This window comes from Notamacropus eugenii, chromosome 4 (assembly GCF_028372415.1).
Source record: "Notamacropus eugenii isolate mMacEug1 chromosome 4, mMacEug1.pri_v2, whole genome shotgun sequence".
Taxonomy (NCBI): Eukaryota; Metazoa; Chordata; class Mammalia; order Diprotodontia; family Macropodidae; genus Notamacropus; species Notamacropus eugenii.
In genome coordinates, this window is record NC_092875.1 from 53,385,139 (window position 1) to 53,401,935 (window position 16,797).

Genomic DNA, 16,797 nt, shown 5'->3' on the forward strand with positions numbered 1-16,797 from the left:
AGGAAATGCAGTACCTGGGCCTGCCTCCTTTGAGTGGACAGATACAAGGTGGGGAAAGCAGGCCCCGGCAGTTAGCTGAGACTTCCCTGACTGGACTGGGGCTGAGTGGACAACCAGAACCTCAGAAAGAAAGGAGGAAACAACAGTGCAGGAAGCAGTGATTGGGACAGGGTATGTGGCAAGAAATGTTCATTTTGTACCTGCTTGAAAACCAATCAACATTTTGTAGACTGTTTACTATATATTTAGGTAAAAGAGAATATATTCATGGCCCATTTTCCAATCATGATACCATTCAATATTCTATTTGATGAAATGAGGGTGAGAAGAAATGGAAAAAAAACCCCTCAGAATTGAGAAAGAAGTTTGTGCTTCTGTGAAGAGGCTGGCTGATTTTAAGTTAAAAACATCAAAATTCCTTGTTTAATTGGGGTATTAACCGAAGCATATTAATTTGGTGTTAACACAGTGAGCACAGTTAACACTGGATGATCATCAGAGGAGCAAAGGTGGGAGCCTGGGTCAATCGCTACTGCAACTATTTTTTGAGAAAGCACATCTTTGCATTAATTAGACAAAGTAAACAGTTTCATTTCAAAATTAAATGACAAAATATGAATGACTTAACAGTTTTTACAACCACTTGTAAATCATGCTGAGAATTTCTTAATTACTTGTAATTTAATTTTGTTTTTATTAGCTTTTAAAATTATATTTTGAAAATAAAAACCAGTATCCAGAGCCCTGCCTTATAGTCCTTCTGAACGTAAGTTATAAGTTTTTGAGACTGATAAACTGTATCCATCAGCAACCAAACCAGAAGGCTGAGGCAAAAACCCAACCTTCACTACAACAGCTAACTAAAAACTAAGGTATCAAAGGAATGATAGTGTTGAGGGTGGTAAAAACTGGGGTGTTCTGCTGTTGGATTACCTCACACACACCACGCAAAGAGGAGAGGAGGAGAGGAAGATGTCCATGCACATTAGACATACTCAACAAGTATTTGCTAAATAAGCAAATGAATACTTTTTTTAAAAATCACACTTAAATCATACTTTGAGAGTTTAAAAAGTGCTTTTCCCAGAACAAGCCTGACTGCTCAAGAACTCCCAAGACTTGTCTGCCTGAAGTCTTTTTCAAACACATATACAACTCTTCAAACCCAGAGAGGAAATGGGGTTCAACAGAGCAGATATTCTGAGTCTGAAGAACTCTGGAACCTCTTTAAATTCCTACCTAGTACAAATGCTTCGGTACTTGTTCAGATCAGGTATTGAGAACAGGGGCTCAAATAAACCCAGAGTCACAGAACTGCCTAGAAACCTAGGATAAAATATCAAAGGAACTTTAGAAATAATAAACATAGCTTCATTTCCTAGGAACTCATCTTTTTTCTCTCCTCTCACTTTCATCATACCCACCCATCCACCCAAACCCACACACAGCCCTCATCCTGAGTATGCAGTGTAGGCTCTACCCTCAGGCAGGTCCCCTGCAAAGAGTGTGCCAGTGCTCACTGCCCAGGAGTTGGAGCCTGAGACAGTAGCTCCAAGGGAACCATGAATGGGTTCAGGGGACAGAACTCCAGATCCTGCCACAGTTGGTGTTGAGCAGGCCCAGAAGTAGCAGGCCTCTCAGGAGTAGGGCTCTTGGCACTTCCTGGGGCATTGCTGGGGGAGCTGCTTACTTCACTGTCTTCCACCAAGTGGTCTTTGCCAGGATCCCTGGGGTTTGGGTCCAAGACTGCTTGAGGGCGTACCAGTTTTCTGTAGGAACTAGCCATGTGGGTCTGTAGCCTTTCACAGGGCAGGCGACTGATCTCCTCAGGGAGGGACATGAGCAGATCAAGCAGGACGGCCGACTCTAGGAATGAAGAAAGGTGAGTGAGTGTGGTGGGCAGTGAAGATGGGACAACTATGCTGAGAGAACACCTGAAAGTTTGCAAAGCACTTTGCAAGGATGACATCATTTAATCCTCCCAGCAGGCCTGGGAGGAAACCAAGGCAAGTAGAGGTTCAATGACCTGCCCAGTGTCACACAGCTGGTAAGGATCTGAACTTGGGTCTTCTTAACTGTAAGTTTAGCACTTCACTGCCTCCCCCTCCCTGGATCGTAGGATCCCCTCCCCAGCATCACTGTCCCCACTCACCTCCGGGGGAAAGTTCAAGGCCCTTGCCATTCCGGGATACACTTGACAAATATTTATATATCTTTTCAAAGTCAATGACAAAGTTTCCATTCTCGGGTGAGCCTGGGTTAGGTTTGGAGGAGTCGGTCTTGGGCTGGGTATCTGAGGTCCCAGACACTCCCACACTGGTCTCTTGGGTGGGCTCGGAGGCCTGAGGCAGCAGTTCTTCCTGGGAACAAGAGTCTTTGCAGAGAAGCTGTCTCTCGCTGGCTTGGGTCGGCTTCTCTGGAATGGAGTGGAGCAGACTCACGGGTTCTGTTGCAGCAATGGTCAGGATCTGGGAGGGGCAGACAGAAAACAGGCATGGCATTAAGGGCACACGGCCAGGGGCCTGACACCTGGAGGACATGGGGACAGCTCAGAGTAGCGCCTCACCAGGAATTCATTCTTCCTCTGGGTCAAGGGCTCTTTGATTTCCCACCTCCTTTATTTTCAGAAATTGTATTTATTTCTCTTTACAGGCCTTTCTCACCACTCCCAGTAGAAGAAAAACAAAACCACTGTCATTATCATGCATAGTCCAGCTAAAAAAAAACCTCATTGGCCAGGCCAAAAAATGGCTGTCCCTCTTTGCTTTTGAAACTCCCCCTCTCTTGAAGGAGGTGTGATGCCAAGGACCTCCACCTTTCTTCTGCCATAGACTTCTTTGGCAGTTTGGTGACATCCTCAGATTCCTTCTCACAATCGTGTTTTTAAATCAGTAAAGCAAATTAGAAGTTAGTGAAAATAAAGCTATTCAGTAATTTAAGCATTTATTAAGCATGTACTATGTGCCAGGGGCTGTGCTAAACCCTGGGGAGACAAAGAGAGGAAACAAACAACACCCTACTCTCAAAGAACCCAAGGTCTAATGAGGGAGACAGAAAGCAAACAACTCAGTGACAAACAAGCTGGAGACAGGATAAGGTATGAACTATCAGCAGAGGGAAGGGTACCAGCATTAAGGGGGATGAGGGAAAGCCCTTTGCAGACATTGGGTCTTAGGAAGCCAGAGAAAGTAGTAGGTGGAGAGAGTGCCATGCATGGCAGACAGCCAGTGAACACCCTCACAGTCAGGAGATGGAGAGCCAGTATTGGCAGATCAAAGAGTGCATGGAAGGGAGGGAGGAATGAGAAGGCTGAAGGGCTCTGAAAGCCAAATAGGATTTTAGATTTGATCCCAGGGGTAATAGGGAGCCACTGGAGTCTATGGAGTAGGGGGTGTAATTTTTTTTCTCATTAAAGTTCAAAGACTGTCCTGAAAATTATTCATGGAACTCTTGGGGGTAGGGGAACCTGTCAAGCCTAGTTTAAGATCAACTGCTCTAGCTTTTCCCCAAAAGACAGATGTGTGGACATTGACTTCTTAGGAAGACCATTTTGTGACATCCTTTTCCGAAGGTTCATTGTGGCTAAGGTGACGTCTTGGGTTCTTGAAGGCTGCTCTGGTAAGTCTACTAAAATGGAAAGTCTTCACGTCTGCTCTGGTGGCAAGTTCTGTGCATCTGTCATTCAAGGCTTAGCAGAGCCAACTGGAAAGCCTTAATCCCAGACAGATGGTCATGAGGGGATGAAGTTTTTTGACTCAGAGCTCAAGATGGTCAACTATGATTTGGACAAGCTGTAACAGAGACTGAAGGCTGTGCCTACCCTCATGAAATCACAGACATTTGGAAAAGAGAAAAGAGTTTGGGAATTCTAGGGTCCCTGGTACCTGGGAAAAGGCAGTGGTCATCACTTCCTCCAACTGGTTGGTCACCTTTGTAGCCAGATCTGTCCAAACCTAGAATTGAACACAAGAGTATAATCTGATCACCCATGGTCACCGCTTACCTTATCTTGGCAAGATGTCAACTACCTCCCTTCTTCCTCACCCAACTCCATCTTGTATCCCTCAAAGACTCTTCTCACACCCAGCCAAGTGCCATAGCTTCACAGGGACCTTGAAGACCACCAGATTCTAGTCCAATCTCTCATTTTACAGAATAGGAAACTGAGGCACAAAGAGGTTAAAAGATTGGCTGTAGGTCACAGGAGTATTAAGAAGCTGAGCAGGGATCATACACATGGATCCTCTATCTAAATCCAGTGCTCCTGCCATCCTTCCATGTGCCATGCAATAAAACTGGGGGTCTTTTCTCTCAGACCCCATCCCTTGCTTATGGTTCCTATCCCCCACATTCTGACTTCTCTGCTATTCTCACCCCATCTTTACCTCAATGGGGGCTGGAATTTCAGCCTTACGAAGCCTCTGTTCCTTCTGGCAGCAGCGATGCTCCTGCTGAATTACCTCCCGGGCTACACGACGCTTCAACAACTGCAGGAAATCCTGAATCTAGGAAAAAATGGCGAGGGAGGTGGGAAGTGAAGGAATCAGAAAGGATGCTAATATCCTGAGTTTGTACAAAACTTCACTCAGGGGAGGGCTGAGGGCTGTTCCATTCCCCATGTCCCCCGAGAACATTTCCCCAAACACCCAATAAGTCACAATCCAGGTCATCGAGCACCATTAACCACATAATAATCATAATTGCCAGAATTTATATAGAGCTTTCTGTTTGACAAAGCACTTTATGTATGTTAGCTCATTTAACTATGTGCCAAACACTGTGCTAAGCACTGGGGATACAAAGGTAGCCAAAAACTACTCCGGCCCAAAAGGAGCTCACAATGTAATCTAAATCAAATGCTGTCTTCTACAGGAAGCCTTCTTTGGCTTCTCCTGGTAGGTTAAGTCCTGGCCCTGAAACGCAGAGAGACCTTTGTTTGCACCTTTTACTATACTTGCCACATCATAGTGTGTAATTTGTGTTGGTCTTAACCCCCATGAGACTCTGAGTTCCGGGATATGTGTTCTGTATTAAGAAGACTTATTAATACTCATGCAGAAATCCATCTATTTTCAAGAACTCATTTGATGAAGTGTTTCACCAAAAAAACACTTTCATAAGTGTCTTATGGAAGAGATGGAGAGATGTGGGCTAGATCAGTGATGTAAAATTCAAAGACAAGGATCCCTGCTGGCTGCACACCGACTTAGAAAACCACATATTAACATTATCTATGTTCTGTTTTATTTTCTTTATTTTGTTAAATATTTCCCAACTGTTTGACACTTCTGGGCTGGATGATGGTACAATCACATTGATGGAGAACTAGAGAATGGCTGGATGTAAAGGGTAAACATGAATGACTTGGTATCATGTTGGAAGGAAGTTTGCAGTGGAATGCATCAGGATCAATATTGGGCCATGTGCTGGTTAATGTTTTTATCAATACCTTGCCTAAAGGCATAACTGCCATGCTTATCAGCTTTGTAGACACTACAGGTCTGGAGGTGACGGCCAATACATACACTGGACATGAGAATACTGGGGCCAAAATTCAGTGGGGATGAGACAGCATGGCATGGGGTATGGCATGCTGGCTTCAAGTCTTGGCTCTTCCATTTAGCCTGTGCCACCTTGGAGAAGTCATTGCCTTCTCCAGCCTTATATTCCTTATCTAGAAAATGAAAGAAGGGGTTGGATATGAGAGGTCATATCCAACTGAGTGGTCCTCTCCAACTCAAAATCTATGAAATAATGAAATAAAAATTCTTAGAGGTGGGTTTGAAAAAATCAGCTTCACAAGATGGGGCAGGCATCAGGACTGTCTCTGCTCTAATAACAATGTGAGTTCCGTGAGATGTTTTATTTATATCCCCAACACTTAGCAGAGCTTGGCTCATAGCAGAATTAGTAAGTGCTTTTCCACTAGGTAGGAAATGTTGTTCCATTGCAAGGCTTGGTAAGATAGTAGTTTGTCTGAAAAGTGTCTGGGGTTTGGGTGATGGACAGAGTCAACAGAAAAGGCAGCCAGAATAAAGCTAGAACTGCATTAAGAGAGGCACTGCTTCCAAGAATGAAGAGTGATGGTCCCACTGGACTGTGCCCTGGTCAGACCACTTCTGAAGCACTGTCCTGAGTCTGGCCACATTTGGGGAAGGAGAGCAATGAGCTAAAGAGCATCTCAAGACAAGTAACCAGTATGGAAAAAGGCCTTGATGCCAGGAAGGAATTAGGGATGTTCACCATGAAGAAGACAGGGCTTAGTAGGAACATGAGAGACCTTCAGGTACTTGGGAAACAGCTGTCCTGTGGAAGCAGAGCTGGACTCGTTCTCCTTGGGTCAGAGAGCAGAAAAAGGGGCAATGGCTCAAGGATGCATGGAGGCAAATGGAGGTTCTAGATTAGGAAAGACTTAGCAGGAGTGGGAGCTCTTTCCAAGGGCAGCCTTGGGAGGTCAGGGGGTCTCTTTCCCATGAGGATTTTGAAGTTGGACCTCCAGTTGCTGGCTACACTGAAGGCCTTCTTCAGACTGGATGTGGATTATGTGACTACTAAGGGCCCTCTCTTCCAGAAGAATGTAAGGCCCTCCTAAGGGTAGAACCTCTTTTCATTTTTGGATCTCCAGCCTCAACTAAGTGTCTAGCACACAGTAGGTATTTAATAAATGCTTTGTGAATTGAATTTCAATTCCAAAAGGCTGTGACTCTGATGCAAATATGTTAATTTCTACAGAGCCTTGAACTCAAAACGTACTACATAACTGTGTTGAATTACTCGAACTAAATACAGAAAATCCCAATTTTACTTTCTTCCTCCCACCATCCATCTTATCTTGCCTAAGGAAGGGGAGGAGATCAGCTCTCCTTCCTGAGAGGAGGGATCTTCTCCTTTGTGCTGGACTCATTTTTCTCCCAAAGCTGGATGCCTCTGACTTCAGTATAGTAGCCTGTCCTTGGTTCTCTCTCACTACCTCTTTGGGCACCCCCAAGACTCTTCTACCCAGCATATAGTAGGTACTGAATGATAACCCAATTCATGCTTTACAAACACCTGTTGTCTTTGTTTCACAGATCTTTACCCTTGCCCAAAGTCTGCTCTTTGTAACCTGAGGACCCAAACCACTAGAAAGTTAAACCTGGGAGGGCTTACAGAGACCATGAAGTCAAATGTGCTCATTTTAAGTATGGAAAAATTGAAGCACAGAAGAGGGGACTGGCTTACCCAAAGTTACAAAATCTGGAGCAGGGTGTCAGGACTTACACAAAGTAGTCAGGGCATTAAAGGGCCACATGCTCCCTCAGGTATCACCTGAGCCTCACTTCCATCCAGGAGATCCCCTTCATGGTTCCCCCAACCCCCCCCACTCCCTTCCAGGACTTTTCCATCTTAGCCTCAATCTATCTCCACCTTACCATGCCTCCAGGTAGGTTCAGCTGAGTCTCACCTTTCACAGCACAGATTAACAAGAGGGATGATGATAACACCAATAGAAGCATTATATAGGGCTCTAAGATCTGAAGAGAGCTTTTCATGTTATCTTATTTGGCCCTCACCACAACCATGAGTTATAGGTTATTATTCCCCTAATAATGGGGAGGAAACTGAGGCTGGGAGCATGGAAATCACTTGCCCAAGGTCACAGAGCTAGTTGCTGTCTGAAGCAGAATTTAAAGTCAGGTCTTGCACTCCATCCACTTCCTCATCTAATACTACCCAAGCCCTGGCCACACCCCTCACCTGAGACTCCAGGCTCTGGCTCAGTCCCCTCACCTCATCCTCTTGCTGACCCCAGAAGCCAAGCTCCTTCTCCTAAGCTTCTCTGGCCGCCTCTCCCCTTCTCAGTTAAGATCCCCTCAGATTCCATTCCTCTCCATGTAAACTTGACTCTTGGCCACCTAAATTCTGCCATCCTCTTTACCTCAACTTAGCTTTTGCCAGCAAAGTCCTCTGCTTCCCTCCAGTCTCACCTCTCATCCCAGCCCTGACCCACCTCTCAAACTTTTCCCTTTTCTCTTCAGCCCTGCTCCAACCTTCCTCCTCTCTTACCCTTATGAATGTCAATTCCTTGACTCCTCAATTGTCTCCCTTGCACTGTTCACTCTCTCCTTTTTTTTCCATCCTGACCCCTTGTTAGGCCAATTCAATTCTACACTTGAATCCCTAGCCCCTTTATCATCTCCTCCATTATGCCTTGCCAAAGCTCAGCCTTGGATCACTTCCACCATTCACCACCTTCCATACTACAAAATGAAGATGGAGAAAATCACACAATCATTCTGACTAGGTCCACTACAATTTTGTTACACTTCAATTAGACCCTCACTATTGTTGGGCAAACCATCTATACCTCCCTAATCAACTCAATCTCCTGCTCTCCACAGCAGCTCTTCCAAACCTTCTCATCCCTCCTACTTCCCGCTGCTCTCTCTCCCCCTCATATTTTACAGAAAAAATTGAGGCCACTCACCATGACCTCCCTCTTCTCTATCTCCTATCCCTCAGGTACCTTCTGCCCCTCTCTACTCCCCCACCCCTGTCTTCACATAAGGTAGCCTTACACCTTAGCATGGCTAACCCCTACCTGCTCAAGGGGAACCCATTCTATCTCTTGCCCTCCAACATATTATCCCCATCTTCTGTCTGACTCTGTTATTTTCAATCTCTCCCACCTACTGGCTCATTCTCTACTGCCTATAAACATGCCTTTGTCAACCCTATCTTGGAAAAAAACCCTCACTTGATCCTTCCATCCCTGCTAACTATCATCCTCTATCTTTTCTGTCCTCTGTTTCCAAAAGCCATGAGAAGGCTGTCTACAACAGGTGCTTCCACTACATTGTCTTCTTAAGCCTTCACAATCCTGCTCATGATCTCACTATTCCACCAGAAGAACGCTTTCCAAAGTAATCAGTGATCTCTTAGTTGCCAAATCCAATGGTCTTTTCTCAATCCTCATTCTCCTTGAACTCTCTGCAGCCTCTGACACCCAGGATCATTTTTTCTTCCTTGATACCCTCTCCTCTCTAGCTTTTTGAGGTTCGTGTTCTCCTCCTAACTCCCTGACTTCTCCTTCTCAGGTTCCTTTGCTGAATCCCTCAGGGTTCGGTCCTGGGCCCTCTTCTCTTCTCTCTCTATAGTATTTCACTAAGTGATCTCATCAACTCCCATAGGTTTAATTATCATCTTTATCCTAATGATTCTCAAGTCTACCTTTCTTGCCCCAACTTTTCTGCTTAACTCCAGTCTTGTATCTCCAACTGACTTTGAGATAACTCAAACTGGATGTCCAGGGGACATCTGAAACTCAGCATGTCCAAAGCTGAACTCAATGCCTTTCCCCATAGACCCTCCCCACCTCATACCCCCCCTAAGGCTAGAGAAGGAAACACCACCCTCCCAAATCCTAGGCTTACAACCTACGAGTTAGCCTGGACTCCTCACTATCTCTCACCCCTATACACAAGCTGTTCACTTTTCACCTCAGTCCCCCGTCCCTCACGTGCCTGCCAAACTCAACCCCGCCCCTACAGCCTCGCTCTGGTCTTTGCCCCGCCTCCTCCTTCAGCTTCCCTAGGTTCCTATCCCTCACTTTCCTTTCCTCCAGCCCCGCCCCCAGGCCTCAGCCTCGTTCCGGCCCAGGCCACGCTCCGCCCCCTTGCCCTCGGCCCCGCCCCCGCACCTCCGTCTCGCTCCGGTGGGGCAGCCGCAGCCTCAGCTCCGCGGCCTCTGGTTCCCGCTGCCCGTCTCGTGCCTGCAGTAAACGGAGGAGTTGCTGCTTCTCCCGCGGGTTCCAACGCGTGGCCGTGCGGACCCCGGTCGGGGCCAGCCCTCGGTACCGCGCGGGGGCCGCGCGCTGCCTCACAGGGGGCTTCATGATGGCCTGAGCCGGGAGCGGGCGCCTCCGGTCTTTAAAGGCACCAGCAGTCACTTCCGGGTCCGCCTGCTACGGCGGCCGTCCCAAGCCAGAAAGAGCCGACGAGGAGGCCGTGGCAGCTTCGCTTTTCACCTGAGCCGTTCGATCCGCGTGTGCCCCGGGGGAGGAGCGGAGGGACGAAGCCAGGTCAGAGCGGAAACAGCCTCCGCTTATTTAAAGGCACGAAAGGAAAGCCGCATCCGGCTGTCCCTTCTCCGAGTTCTGAGATGAGCGTCGTGACCCATGGCGACGGACAGAAGCCTCCCAAAGGCTTTGAAGCGCCGCCCTCCGCTTCTCCCCCCAGTCAGGGCTCTGTAAGGCGGGGGCAGGGCCTCGTCCTCCGCAGGAGCCTGCTGTCTGCTTGGCCTCCCCACCACTCTCCCCAGGGCCTGCCCCCGAGTCTCAGTCAGTGAACGTTTGTTAAGCTCCTGCCACGTGCTCGTCCCTGTGCTAAGCTTTGGGGATACCGAGGCACAAGAGAGCCCCTGGCTTCCAGGAGCTGACAACAGGCAGACAGGTTCTGTGGAGGGTAAGTAGGGTCTCATGGGCAGAGGGAAGGCCTCCTGGGAAAGGCTTCTTGTAAATGTGAGATGTGGGAAGCCAGGAAGGTGGAGTGGAGGGGGGACAGTCCACCAGGGAGGGGGATAGCCAGAGAAAGTGCCTAGATCAAGTCACTAGATAGAAGAATAGGAGTTGAAAATTAAGGGGTGAGAATACCAGCAAGGTAGGACGGTGCCAGGTTATGACGGTCAAACAGATCATTTTCTATTTGATCCTGCTGGGGACTGCGAACCATTGGGTTGTATTAAGTGACTATGTTGGACCTTTGTTTTAGGAAAATCACAGTAATAGCTGAATGAAGGAGACTGCAGATCCACCTGCAGATTATTTCAATCAGCCAGGTGTGAGGTAATATGGCCCTTCACCAAGGTGGTGGCAGTGTCAGAGGACAGATGGGGACCTGTGGGAGAGATGTTGCAAAGGTGAGATGGTCAGGCTTTGGCAAAAGAATGACTATGGGAAGTGAGCTATTGTGAGGAGTCAAGATGACTGGACTAGATAGATTGTGTTCTTACTCTTTGCTGGGTATAGAAAGTAGGAGTGGGAAATGGTTTAAGGGGAAAGATAATTTCAGTTTTGGACATGTTGAGTTTCAGGTGTCTGCTGGACATCAGTTTGAGATGTCTGAAAGGCAGGTAGAGATACAAGACTGGAGATCAAAAGAAAGGTTGGGGCGGGAAACGTAGATTTGGGAATCATCCGCATAGAGATAATAATTAAATAATTAAATTAATTAAAGTTGGTGTGGTTACCCAGTGAAATAGTGTAGAGGGAGAAGAGGGCTCAGGACAGAGCCCTGAGAGACCCCTGAGGTTAGAGGAGGTTAAAGGAGAAGGAGTAGTCAGAGAGGTAGGAGGAGAACCTTGAAAACCTCGAGAGGAGAAGGTATCAGGGAAGAGAGAATGATCCCTGGGTGTCAGAGGCTGCAGAGAGGTCAAGGAAAATGAGAATTGAGACAAGGCCATTGGATATGGCAACTAAGAGATCACTGACAACTTTGGAGAGAGTAGTTTTGATGGAATAGTGAGGTCGTGAGCAGGGTTGTAAGGGTTTAAGGGTTGTAAGAGTGAAGACAGAGAAAGTGTAGTCCTCTATTGTAGAAGGCCTTTTCATGGGGTTTGGCAGTAATGGGCAGAAGAGATACAAGATGATAGTTGTCAGGGACCAACGGTTGGGTTGAGATTGAGTTGTTGGGTTTTTCTTAAGGATACGGGAGACAAGGGCATGTTTATAGGTAGTAGGGAAAGAGTTAATAGAGGGAGAGGTTGAAAATAAGCGAAAGAGTGGGGATGACAGAAGGGTACAGCTGTTGGAGGAGACAGGATGGAGTGGGATCCATTGAGCAGGTAGAGGAGTTAGCCTTAGTAAGTAATGAGGCCACTTCTTTGTGTGAGGCAGGGATGAAGGAGATCATGGCAAGAAGTAAGCCCAGAGCCTCAGTGCACCAGAATATTCATGGCAGTACTTTTTTTGTGGCAGTAGAGATCTTGAAATAAAGATGTCCAATGAAGGAGTTTTTTTCACTAGAGTATATCTCTAATTATTAGAAGGTTTTTCCTGATGTCAATCCTACATTTTCCTTTTTGTATCTTCCCTCATGGCTTTTGAATCTACTTTCTGGAGTCAAACAAAAAAGATATAGCAGTAGAAAGATTTGGTTGAACCATAGAGATCACTATTGCAGAGGAAGAATTCTCACAATGTGTAAGTAAAATCTAAAGTACAAGTAACCTAGAGTTCACTTCTAGTCCATTCACGTAAGACTAGTCTAACTAGGGGTGGGGAATCTGTGGCCCTAAGGATTTTTTCTGTGAAGTTTGGATTCAGTCAAAGGGCTGTACTTGAGAACCTAGAGGGCCACATATTGCCTCCAGGATGAAGGTTCCCTACTCCTGGGTCTAAACATTAGTGGAGAGAATGATTATTTGATTCTCCTTGTCTCTGAGAGGCAAAGTTGGTAAGGGCTTTGGAGAGGAGAGATCCTTCTCTTCTATTCCAACTTTGAGAGAGGATTCACCAGGATTCCAGACCCTTTTCCTTCAGAGTCTCCTGGAGGGAAAGAAAGATTTTGGGAAGAAGCAGAAACATAGAGCAGCTGGCTCCTTGACATGTCATTGATTTCCAGCTTGCTGCAATAAAGACTTTGGTGAGTGTTTCCTTGGGTGAAATAACAGCTTTCAGTTGAGTTGAGATAGATTGCTCCCAGTGGTAGAAACCATTCATTCTATGTATTGCCTGATATATTCTAATCTGTAGAACTTCTTGAATTTCTGTTTGCTATTGACTTGGATAAATGAGTTTATTCTTTAGGTTCACTCGTTGTGACGGGCATTATATAACTAGCATTTGGTAGATAGGAAGTCAAGCCTCTAGATACAGCTTGAGGCACTCCTTGCCTATTAAGAGATAGTGACCAGGAAAGCAGCTTGAACTTAGTATTCCTCTCTGAGGGCAGCTATGTGGCACAATTGATAAAATGACAGCCCTGGAGTCAGGAAGCTTCACCTTTCTGAGTTTAATCTGTCCTCAGCTACTGGGCAAGTCACTTAACTCACTTTGCCTCAGTTTCCTCATCTTTAAAATGAGCTGGAAAAGAAAATGGCAAACCATTCCAGTATCTCTGCCAAGAACACCCCAAATGGTGTCACCAAGAGTCAGAAACAATGGAAAAATAACTGAATGACAACAGTATGCCAGGTACTGTCCTTCACGTTGACGTTGACTAATATGGGCTCTTGTAGCTGACCCAAGTTTTATTGCCTCTCCATTTTAACTTTATTTACACTGCTAGAGTTATTGTGTGTGTGGTTCTTTTGACTCCACTTTCTTCAGTCTGTGTCACTTTCCATATTTTTCTGAATTAATTCTTCATGTTTGTCTTTCCTTGTGGTATGGTAATATTTTATTACTCTCATAGTACCTGGTGATAGCACAGTGGATAGAGCCCTGGGCCCAGAGTCGAGAAGATCTAAAATCAAATCTGGCCTCAGACACAACCTGCTACGTGACCCTAGGCAAGTAACTAAACCTCTGCCTCAGTTTCCTTAATTGAAAAATAATACCTCCTACCTCCCAGGGTTGTTGTGAGGATAAAATATGATAATAATTATAAAATGTTTAGCACGGTGCCTGGTACATAGTAGGTGTTTAATAAATGCTTGTTTCCTTCCTCTTACATGAAAGGTCACCAAAAGAGATACTTCAGGTTGCAGGTAGTCTTGGGACTCACAACCATTCAAAAAACAATAGCTCATAAGTCCTCATCAATGTATTTAGTCTTTCTTAGTTTTATTTTTTAAAATGATATTGATGTTTTGTTTTTGTGTTACGTTTAGGATTACTGCCATTTTGTGACAGGTCTCTTAAACAAAGTAAACGATTAAGAAAAACTTAACACAGTGACTACAACGGAGAGCGCACACAACATTGTACCTCTGTAATATCCTTCCTCTCTATTAAAAAAAATAGAATTAGATTTTCTCTTGCTCCCATCTCTCATCCCATGGAAAAAATAGAAACAAAAATGAATTCCTTTAAACAAATACGCTTAGTCAAACAAAACAAATTCCCTCATTGATAGGGAATCACGAATGGTCTAAACTTCCCTCTGACCTTCCAGCTTCTGCTGTTTGTCTCCTGAGGGAAGGTGACAAAGGAAGCCAAGACCTATCTGTGCCAGCACAAGGCAGCTCCCACCTTCTGCTGCCAACCTGGTCTCCCAGCTGGAATGTGGAGAACCTCCAGTACAAAAAGAATAACATTCCTTTTGACCCTGATCAGGCTTTTCATCTCTTGCTGTGCCTGTCCCTTGAGGAATGGAGAAAAGGAAAGTCACTGGGACTTTCTTCTATTGCTTTACTATGTTCTGCCTAACCTCCAAAGAAGAGAAGTAGTGAAGAGGGCCTTCCATCTGACTACTTAGCCAGGTACCTTCCATCTCGCACTACCCTTGTCTTTAGCCCGATCTCCAGCATCCTCTAGGAAGAAGAGTAGCGCCTTCCACTCAGTGATGAATATTCTCACACCTGATCATACTTTACACATCCTGATAATTTTGAATCCTTGTAAGTCATCATCTAAATCTCATTCCCCACTTCTACCACCCAATTCCTCATTCCTTCTCAAGCCTCCCATTCCAAAGTTCCAACTAAATACTACCCTCCACTTCCAGAATACCTAGAGAATAAACTTCCTTCATGCTAATTTCTTTTCTTTTCTCACTCCTTCCATCTTCTGTCTTTTACTGAAACCTGGCTTCTGCCTGGTGATGTAGCATTCCTTCCCACCCATTACAGTACTCGCTGTACCTTCATTTATTCCTTTTGGCTCCCTCATCAAGTTGGGGGTGTTGGAATATTCTTTGCTCCCCATTGCCACTTCTGGGTTCCCTCGCTATCTCTGTCATTCACTGAGTAACCTCTTCTTCTTTGAGGTTTATACTATTCATCTCTGCCACTGAATCAAAATCCTGGTAGCTCTTGTCTACAGACATCCCCTTCTTTCTGAAATAGAATTGGTACATGGCTTATAATTTTTCTCTTCCATAACTTCTGCCCTCAAACTAGGGGGCTTAAACATACTTATTGATCTTTCCTTAAATATTCTAACCACTCAGTTACTCAACCTCCTCACTTTCCATGAGCTACTCCTCCATCCTACCTCAGCCACACATAAAAAAGTCCTACCTTTGATCTTGCCATCAACCAAAAATGCACTGCTACCTTGTTTAAGAATCTCCTTATCTGACCATAGTCTATTGACTTTCCACCTCTTCCTCTGCCTTCTCTTATCAAATCCTATTCTTTGTCCACACTGTGACCTTCAGTTCCTTGACGCCTCAGTTGTGTCCTAGGACATCTCCCTGTACTAGCCGCTCTATCCTCCTTTCCTCATCTTCACCCCTTGGTGAACCAATTCAACTCTACATTGTTCTCTTCTCTGAGTCTTTAGCCCCCTTATCATTTCAACAATTGTGAAAGGCCCAGCCTTGGATCACTCTCACCATCCACCAGTTTTCATCTTTGCTCCTACACACAGGTTGCTTAATGAAGGTGGAGATAACCATTCTGACTAAATCCAGGACAAATTTATGTTGCATAACATCAACTGGGCTCTCACTGGTGCTAGGCAATTCTGCTTCTTTATCAATTCGTTATCCTACTCTCCACAACAGCTCTTCCAAACTTTTTAATCTTTCCTCAAACCTTCCTTGGCTTCCCCTACTCCCATCCTCTTAGCTGAGAAGTTTGTCTTGTATTTTATTAAAAAAATTGAGGCCATTCACTGAGAACTTCCACTTCTTCTCTCTTCATTATTTCCTATCACTCAGGTGCCTTGTCCTGCATGATAAAGTGGCCTTAATCCTTATCAAGGCTAACCCCTTTCCTTGTTCGAGAGATCTCATTCCATCCTGTCTCCAACAGATTGACCCCTCCGTCATCCCCACTCATTAATTTGTTTTCTCATTCCTTACTGCCAATAGGTTGTGTTTGTCCTTCGTTTTTGAAGAGAACCATGACATCAGGGAAATGATGACCTGCCTTGCAGTTGATTTTGATTTGAGTGAGGGAGGGCTGTGCAAAGTCACCAGTCTTACTTTCTCCTCCAGAGTCATCTGGATCCAATGGCCAGGTATTAATCAGGACAACTGGAGATGGCCCAGGATGCATTAGGAGACCCTTACCCCTTTAGGCTAAGGCCTTTTCAGGTTCTCACTTTGAATGAGATAATTCCCATTCAATGTCCCTCTTTAAGAAGTGGCATGGCCACTTTAATTAAAAAACTTCCAACAAACATGCCCATGTTTCCCACATTATGAAAAAACCCTCACAAAAAAAGTTTGGTCCTTAACTTCTTTCTTATTTACTTTTTGATTAGGCTTATCTCGAGCTCATATGGATAAATTGGGGTCTCCCGCTATTATAGTTTTATTCTATATTTCTCCTTGTAAGTCAGTTTTTTCCTTTAAGTATCTAGAAGCCATACTATTTGGTGCCTATGTGTCAAATATTTGAATTGACTCGTCTATGTTTCCTTTCAGCAAAATGTAGTCTTCATCTTTATCTATTTTAATTTAGTCTATTTTTGCTGTTGCCTTGTCCAAAAGCATAATTACTACCCCCGCTTTTCTTGTTTTCAGTTGAAGCATCATAGCTTTTGCTCCAGCTCTTTTCCTTAACTCTGTATGAGTCTTTTATCTTTCAAGTGTGTTCCTTGTAAACAATAGATTATTAGATTTTGCTCTTCAGTGTTTCTTCTAACATTCTGTTTTATGGGTAAGTCCATTCTAACCACATCCCCAGTTATGATAATTATTTCTTTTC

General features: G+C 45.1%; 1 protein-coding gene and 1 long non-coding RNA gene across 4 annotated transcripts in view; one reads left to right on the forward strand and one right to left on the reverse strand.

Moving 5' to 3' along the window:
* Positions 1-670: 670 nt before the first annotated feature.
* On the reverse strand, positions 671-9,874 carry SNAPC2 (small nuclear RNA activating complex polypeptide 2). The gene is made up of 5 exons (XM_072600987.1): positions 9,680-9,874; positions 4,386-4,505; positions 3,885-3,953; positions 2,153-2,468; positions 671-1,866 (listed from the first exon to the last, which is right to left on the reverse strand). The coding sequence occupies exons 1-5, from the start codon at positions 9,872-9,874 to the stop codon at positions 1,517-1,519; spliced, it is 1,050 nt and encodes a 349-aa protein (XP_072457088.1). The 3' UTR covers positions 671-1,516.
* A 398-nt stretch (positions 9,875-10,272) lies between these two features.
* The window catches only part of LOC140499499 (uncharacterized), a 40,836-nt gene continuing 34,311 nt past the window's right edge, over positions 10,273-16,797 (forward strand). For all 3 annotated transcript variants that reach the window (XR_011965466.1, XR_011965465.1, XR_011965467.1), the window contains exons 1-3: positions 10,273-10,442; positions 10,749-13,488; positions 15,957-16,105. This is a non-coding gene — a long non-coding RNA (uncharacterized lncRNA). The remainder of the gene's footprint in view (positions 10,443-10,748; positions 13,489-15,956; positions 16,106-16,797) is intronic.

Bases quoted from the DNA above. Each gene is read 5' to 3' on its own strand.
- SNAPC2 (XM_072600987.1), bottom strand. From the start codon at position 9,874: ATGAAGCCCCCTGTGAGGCAGCGCGCGGCCCCCGCGCGGTACCGAGGG. The intron at 3,954-4,385 runs GTAAAGATGGGG...GTTCAATTCTAG, and splicing joins AAATTCCAGCCCCCATTGAG to GTTTGGACAGATCTGGCTAC. The intron at 1,867-2,152 runs GTGAGTGGGGAC...CTTCATTCCTAG, and splicing joins CCTTGAACTTTCCCCCGGAG to AGTCGGCCGTCCTGCTTGAT.